The sequence below is a fragment of the Montipora capricornis genome, chromosome 11 (assembly GCF_036669925.1).
Source record: "Montipora capricornis isolate CH-2021 chromosome 11, ASM3666992v2, whole genome shotgun sequence".
In the NCBI taxonomy this organism is placed as follows: Eukaryota; Metazoa; Cnidaria; class Anthozoa; order Scleractinia; family Acroporidae; genus Montipora; species Montipora capricornis.
Genome location: NC_090893.1, coordinates 2,635,787 through 2,643,286, shown reverse-complemented (window position 1 = coordinate 2,643,286; position 7,500 = coordinate 2,635,787). Strand labels below are relative to the sequence as shown.

At 42.1% G+C, this 7,500-nt stretch overlaps 1 protein-coding gene across 1 annotated transcript in view; it reads left to right on the top strand.

Moving 5' to 3' along the window:
- Positions 1-7,500, top strand: part of LOC138023015 (uncharacterized) — a 34,784-nt gene that overhangs the window by 22,426 nt on the left and 4,858 nt on the right. The window contains exons 17-24 of the mRNA XM_068870051.1: positions 367-651; positions 1,384-1,527; positions 2,461-2,712; positions 3,860-4,171; positions 4,625-5,028; positions 5,738-5,832; positions 6,198-6,366; positions 7,063-7,132. Of these exons, the coding sequence (XP_068726152.1) occupies positions 367-651; positions 1,384-1,527; positions 2,461-2,712; positions 3,860-4,171; positions 4,625-5,028; positions 5,738-5,832; positions 6,198-6,366; positions 7,063-7,132 (1,731 nt within the window). The remainder of the gene's footprint in view (positions 1-366; positions 652-1,383; positions 1,528-2,460; positions 2,713-3,859; positions 4,172-4,624; positions 5,029-5,737; positions 5,833-6,197; positions 6,367-7,062; positions 7,133-7,500) is intronic.

The following is a 7,500-nucleotide window of genomic DNA, read 5'->3' as shown; positions in this document are numbered from 1 at the left end:
GAAGAGTAGCACGTGCAGCTGATGCGTGGCGTACACTGGCCAGTTTGATCGATTTATTACCATTTTTTCGCTTTTTTCAATCAACGGTGCCACAACATCGCCATTATGTTTTATCGTGTTGTACAATCATCGCCTCCAATGACAAAACCTCATGCTCGTTCTCAAATAGTTTAAGCTACTTAAAAGATTTAGACGAAGAAAGGAAATCCTGAATTTCAGTGACTGAGTGATATTGACTGCCAAGGCGTAATGCCACACCCATAGGGTCCACACTTGTTCATATTTCCATACATGTTCTCGGTATTTGTTCAAAATTTTCATGTTTTGTTTTGTTTTCTTTTTTTTTCTTGTTTTTATTTCTCGCAGGACCCACTCGTGCACCAGAGAACGTTGCCTATACGTTCGAGAATGAAACTCTGCGGGTCACGTGGGTTCCTTTACCGATCTATTTCCAGGCTTATCTCCTCCAAGGATACGCTGTTGCAGCCTACAAGAGCAATGTCATGATTAACAAATGGCGTCAGCCAGCTAACGCAACTAATGCTTCAATATCTGGGATAAAACCTAATGAAACCGACTGTGTAACCGTTTATGCCTATAATAAATACGGAGATGGAGACGCAAGCCCCTGTCCAATCATAGAAGAGCCAGGTATATCTACCAGTTGGCTCTGTCGGTTGAGCAATGCACTACCTCGCGGGAAAGCTTAGACTCCGACAAGACCAACTCTCAGGGTCTTAAATAACTTCAGAGAAAGTCCACTTTTTGTCGTAACGTCTATAAATGTTTTGAATCTCTGGTCTTTTTTTTTGGATAAGGGCGACACCTCAGCGTTCATGAATAAGTGCTGTCTAAAAAGAGTTAGACCGGAGGCAGTGCGGCTTGGCTCGAGCTCAGTGGTTAAGGCGCTTGCCTTAAGATTCGGAGATTCCGCGCTCAAGACCCATTCTGGCCACTCCTTGAATTTGATCCTGGTAATCCCTGGTTCAACTTCTCGTCTGCACTTGCAAATAGTGAACTGGTTTGCCTCCGTCCAGTTGGGATTCTTAACAGTCATTGTTACTGTGTCTTCTCGTTGGTTGTATTTCACTGGTCCTGAAAATCCAGCCCCTATGGGGAGTGGTCAACTAAATGTCGCTCTGACGAAGGGCTAACGCTCGAAACGTCAGCTTTTAGAATCTCTGTACGGTGGCCAATTTACACTATCAACTCCGTTGATAAAACCAAATTTTTGTATAAATGTAGCTCTGTTACTCGGCTTGTGGTATAACATGGTACACGTTGTAGTTCAAAATTTTTTACACCAGTTCAATTTTGATATTCCTTCGTTTCAGATTAGATGTGTTAATTGTTCACATATTCATACACACTTTTTTGTTATAGTCTGGTGTTACTGGGCAAGCTGGAGCCAATGCAGTAAAACTTGTGGCACTGGCGTTATGACAAGAAAAAGAGAATGTGTTGGCGATATCTCGTGTGTTGGAAACGACACCGAGATTAAAGACTGCAGTTTCAAGAAATGTACAGGTAACTTGTATGTTGGCATTTTCATCCACTGAGTGAATCTAACCTGCACAACAGCTCCGAATATGTCACCTACACAGTCAAAAACGAGAGCAAGTATTGTGTAGTACTCAATGGATTTCAGCCTTTCCTGAATTACTGTATTCAAAACCCCGAGGACACACCCGCGTCTCCTCCAGGGTGTATTTCTGAACCAGTATTCTGAACATCAAAGATTCGACTCCCGCTAGGAACACTTTGAATTTTTTACGGAGTCACCACAAGTCATTATCGAAAAATTCATCTCGTCAATTTCTCTTTAGTTAAAAGGGTTATCAAAAAAGGTCCACTTTGTCCTTCTCTCGCGTTACGATTTCATAAAATGAGATTTAACCTCGTTTTACAAAATGAAACTGATGAACATTAATCCTCAACTACCTGCTTACAGAAAATTAGGTAAGATCTAGATTTAGACTTGGTGTCACGGTAAATGACCATTTTTGCCTAATGCCAATTTTAGGGGAACGTGATGTTTATTGCCTGCATTTCTACACAAAACTGACAAGCACAAGTAGTTTTGAATAAAGGGTAAAACGTCCAAGTTAATAATTGGTGTTAGAAATCCCCCATTATCTGAAAAATGAACTGGCATGGGGTGTTCCAAGAACTGAATCTTGCCAATTGTATTTCACTATTTAAGAATTGAAAACAAGATTGAGAAATAATCACGATTTCTTTTTTTTTTTTCAAAATGGATTATCAGGCGAAAGCGCCTGGACAAATCTGTCTCGCTTTCGAATTTCGAAGTCACTGTGATGATTCATCCAAAATATGACCTTTATGACCTCAACTAACTTAAAGTCTATGAGACACCATCTCTAGTCGACACTTCCCAAGACCCAACACAAGCCCACGAATCGGCTAAAATTACAAGACCCCTTTCTTCATTTTTCACAGTACTGCCAGCTCCAAATGCTTCAATTCACAGTAATGGCCAGTTGAAGGTTATAGTCCAATGGGAGCCAATGAGTGGTCTTCCCGATGGACTGCTTCTAGGATACCACTTGTTTCTTCGTGATCGCAACACTACAATTGCTACTGGACCTTTTGCTACGAACGCTAGCGCACCTTACAGCGACTGCATTCAAGTGGCCGCCGTCACAAGGGATGGACCGGGAAACTTCACAGGGTGTCTCTCCGTAGAAAGACGTAGGTTAATTCTATTTGTTCTACTGATCAATAGACTGAAAGGCCCAAGCAATGGAAATTTGTGCGTCACAATTTAACGGGGTTTCATAGCTCGAAATCCTGCTTTCGACACAGTCGGTCGCCCAGCAAGTCGCTGGCGTAATGTGTTTTACAGAGACGGAAAATTTATTCTTAAACGACAAAGAACGTGTATTGACTAGCTCCGCTGCGCAATGAAAACGAGATTTGGTCAAAGAGGCCAAGGGAGGATAAGCGGTGACATGTATTGCATATAGTACTTCTGCGGGGGACACTTTTAGAAAGTACAAAAGAGCCAGTGATATTGAAGTTACAAACACAAAATACGTATAAATGGAGTTTTTGGAGAAGACGTGAACTTAGGTCAAAGACACTCCACTTTAATAACAATCTAAAAGAACACTAAAACCTATTGCTAGTAGAACATGATTACGAACCTCGAATGGTGTGCGACTTTTTTACGAAGTATGGTCGAGTTGAATTCGGGATCACCGAAGACAAATCCAACCAGTGATCGGAGATGATTTGAGCTCGGCATGACTGGTTGCAAACGCAACAATCTAAAAGAACACTAAAACCTATTGCTAGTAGAACATGATTACGAACCTCGAATGGTGTGCGACTTTTTTACGAAGTATGGTCGAGTTGAATTCGGGATCACCGAAGACAAATCCAACCAGTGATCGGAGATGATTTGAGCTCGGCATGACCCGTTGCAAACCCAACGCCCAAACCAAAGCAAAACTCAAAACTCAGCCTCCCACAAAATCTGAAAACATACGAACTGAAACTTCGACGATTGCACTCAAAACATATCTTCCGTTGAACACAAAATGATACACCTTCACACTGTACCTGGCAAGATCTTCAAATACAATGTGCTGCAAAATTAGAAGAGATATTAGAGCCTCAGATTAGGCGCATTTTACAAGAGGAATGGATGTTATTGAGCAAGTAGCGATAGTCATATCTCAGATACCTTTCGCCTAAAAAAAATTCTTTAAATGTGTGACACTGCCGAAGTAGCCTTTTATAGTAGCCTTCTATAGAAAGAACATGAACATGTGAAAGTCCACCCTTTTGGTTCCATCCTTAGAATTTTCTAAGTCTCGTTTTGTCCCTTTACTAGCACCTGCAGTGACCAGTCTCAAAATTAGCGCCTCAAGCAGAAGAACAACGTCAACAATAAAAGTAACTTGGGCCTCCTTAACATTTGACGATGCGAGCGTCGAGCTGATGAATTACGAACTTCTGTACACGCTTGTGAGACAGAATGGAAACTCCATTGAACCTCCAAATTCCAAACAGGAGAAGTTAATCATTTACAGTGATTTAAACGCGTTTCTCCTGACTAACCTAACATCTTTTTCTCGATACAAGATCCAAATGGCAGGAATGTTTGCAAACGGTTCTCAAACGGTTAGCAACATCGTATACGGAGGTAGGTTCCAAGACAGAGACAAGAACACGAACAGAGCACGAACACGAACAGAACACGACAGAGCACGAACGCAGTCGGAGGCAACCCGCTCCTTTTTCAATAGCTTCTACCCGGCCTTTATTATTACGGCAGGGGTGTCCTCAAATGGATGGAAAGCTGACTAACCTTTGGCGCGCACAAGCAGAGAATCGAACCCGGAGCGCTGACATACGATCCGCGAGCGATATAAACTACACTACACCGCGCCCCTTTAACGTAGACAGAAAGGCCTTTCTGCGTGGTGTTGATGATTTTTAAACTCAATATCACGACTCCGCACAGATAAAAATTCATTATCACTTCGTTTTGATCTGAATTCGCATGTTAAGTCCCTTGACTAATTTACTTTAAATCATTCTATCAGTTCGCTCGCGAAACCTCATCTCATACAGATGCATGTTTTATTCTTGTCAGAAACATGCCCATGTCCGCAATTCATTAACGTTGCATCAAGTCCCCAAGAACTTACAGCGGCCGATAGCACAGCGAATGAGCTCTCAAACGTCATCGGGGCTCTTATAATTGGCACATGTGGTGTCTGCGAACAATACGGCCGAACAACTCTTGTGTACACAAAAAACAGCAGCGATAGCGATGACTTGACCTTTCCTGTCACAAAGACATTCTATCGGCAAAGTGAATACAGCAAGTTCGTTCCGGTTATACGAGTTCCTGGAGTTGCCATAATTACACGAAAGAAACAGGATCTGAGTTCCATCTTGACAAACGTAGTAGGTGGATCTATTTTGGACTCTTGGCCAGTTATTGTTTTTACAGTGGTAATGGCGATGTTGGCCGGAATCATCGTTTGGTTTCTGGTAAGCCTCGTTGTTTGCTAAGTTAAAGGGGAGGGTTCATGCCACTCACTGTCTTCAGTCTACACTTGCTTCAGATTAAGGCAAAGGAGGTAGTAAATGTTAACTCCGGAAAATCAACGGAAACATGGATTTTATCGAAGCTAACTCGGGTATACTCGGGATAAACCCGAGTGCTCCGGAGCCGAAGTCGAAGCAATTGTAGCTTTCTGATTTTACTAGTTCGGACGCTCTCGCATTGAGCCATAGGAGACTGACGTCAATAGATCAATAGTCAAGGTTCAGGTCATTGTCCTATTACACAGCTAGGCGAAAAACACGTCACAGTGCATCATTCCCGCAATTTTAGTAACCGAAAAGTGATATGTTCGACACCTGTTAGGCTAGGAGTAGTGTGATTTTTTCCGAGAACACTCGACTCAAAACCGATACACACCTTTCAAGATCCTGACAAATCAAGGAAATTCTGAATTATCAAGATTCTTAGCAATGAAGCTATATCACTATTTTGTGATCTCTATTGATACAAGGGCATTTTTATTCTTTAACAAAAATAGATTGCCAGAAGCCAAAAAGGGTGAGGAACATTTTTTTAACCCACTGGTATTCAGAGCTTAAAGCGTATACAAAGAAAACATGAGAATACTGAGAATTAAGGAAGAATATATGAATTAGAAGTTATTTCTTTATTGCATTATTTATCCGTCGACAGGATTCCAAAGCCAACCCCGAACAATTTCCTCGTCAGTTCATCAAAGGAGCTGGACAAGGCTTCTGGTGGTCATTCATCTCCATGACGACAGTTGGGTAGGTAAATGATTCAAAATGACGTCGTAGAGAAGTGACTGGAGAGTTGTCCAATAAGATGACATATTGAGATTCGCATTACTCGGTGTTAATCAACAAATTAACGCAATTCAAATCAAATGTTGGTTTTGAGGAGAGGAGATAACAGAGTACCCGGAAAAAAACCTCTCGGAGCAGAGTAGAGAACCAACAAACTCAACCCACATATGACCCGCGGGCCACATTGGTGGGAGGCGAGTGCTCTCACCCCTGCGCCAGCCCTGCACCCCAATGATACACGGCAACAGAGAACAGACCACATTCTTCTTGCTGAAGTAGTTAATTTGCTACAGAGTTTGTTATTTTTGTAACCCTGGTCGTTGCAGGTACGGTGATCTTTGTCCCAAATCTATTCCTGCCAAAGCATTTGCCATGATCTGGTTTCTAGTCGGTCTCGTCATATTCTCTGTGTTTATGGGCGCTCTGGCCTCTATGTTGACCATCACTACAGTCAAGAATACTGTTGGAATATCAAGCGGAGTGGATACAACAAAGGTAATAAGCTGTTCGTAAACCTGGTTTTTAGAAGCCAAATAGGTCTAGGTTATTATGGGATTTCGTTCTTGACGTAATGTTTTACAAAGTCATGAAGATTCTTCAAGATAGAGAAAAAGAACCTCATTTTGGTTGTTGGTGCACAGCGGGTTTGAAGTTGTGACCAGCCTCAAGAGCTTTTCAAATGAGTTTGTTTTAGTTTTGTAAATCATCCCTATCATTATCGTAACCACCACCACAATCATCATCGTCATCGTGGTCGTGATCGTGGTCGTGGTCGTGGTCGTTGGCGTCGGCGTCGGCGTCGGCGTCGGCGTCGGCGTCGGCGTCGACGTCAGTGTCATCAACATCATCATCATCATCATCATCACCATCATTATTGTTGTTGTTATTTTTGTAACGCTTGCTTGTAACAAGCAGACTTAAGACTTCTGGATAGCCCCGTATCCACATTGACCTCTCTTCAAAGAGGCCCCAACAGAAAAGATGTTCACTGCAGTACTCCTTTGAGTGAAAATTACTAATTTCCATAAGTACAACTCACGACTGGTCTCGCTATGTAAACGTAATGGTTGTGAACACAAAAATATAACAATGTAATCAGTTCTTCCCTGCTAATTTCTAACTTTTGAAAGGTACAAGTTGACGCTTGTGAATGTGCTTGTGTTTCTTCTTTTTTTTTTTCTAAAATGTTAGGTGGCTGTCGTGGAAAACTCAGCTGAAAAACGACTTGCACTTGGATCACTTAGTGGGAAACTCAGCGTTGGTGAGATGGAAAACAATTATTACAAAAGCCTTTTGTCCTAAGATTTGCTAAATTTTCTCAAGATCTAGGATATAAGATTCCTGATGATGAAATTGGAGCCGAATTCCATGGGGTTAATAAGGAAAGAAGAAACCTCACTCCCCGAAATTAAAAACAAACGCCATAATGAAGGAAGGAAGCATTGCAGCTATGTAGTTTGGGCGCGCTTGCCTTGAGATCCGGAGATTCTGATTTCGAGACCCGTTCTGACCACTGTGCGCGCCAGTTTTCTATCACGCGCTTCCACAATACCTCAGCGAGGACTTCGAAAGAGTTCAAGAGAGCGCTCTCTATCATCTGTCCTCAGTTGTCCTACTCAGACTGTCTAG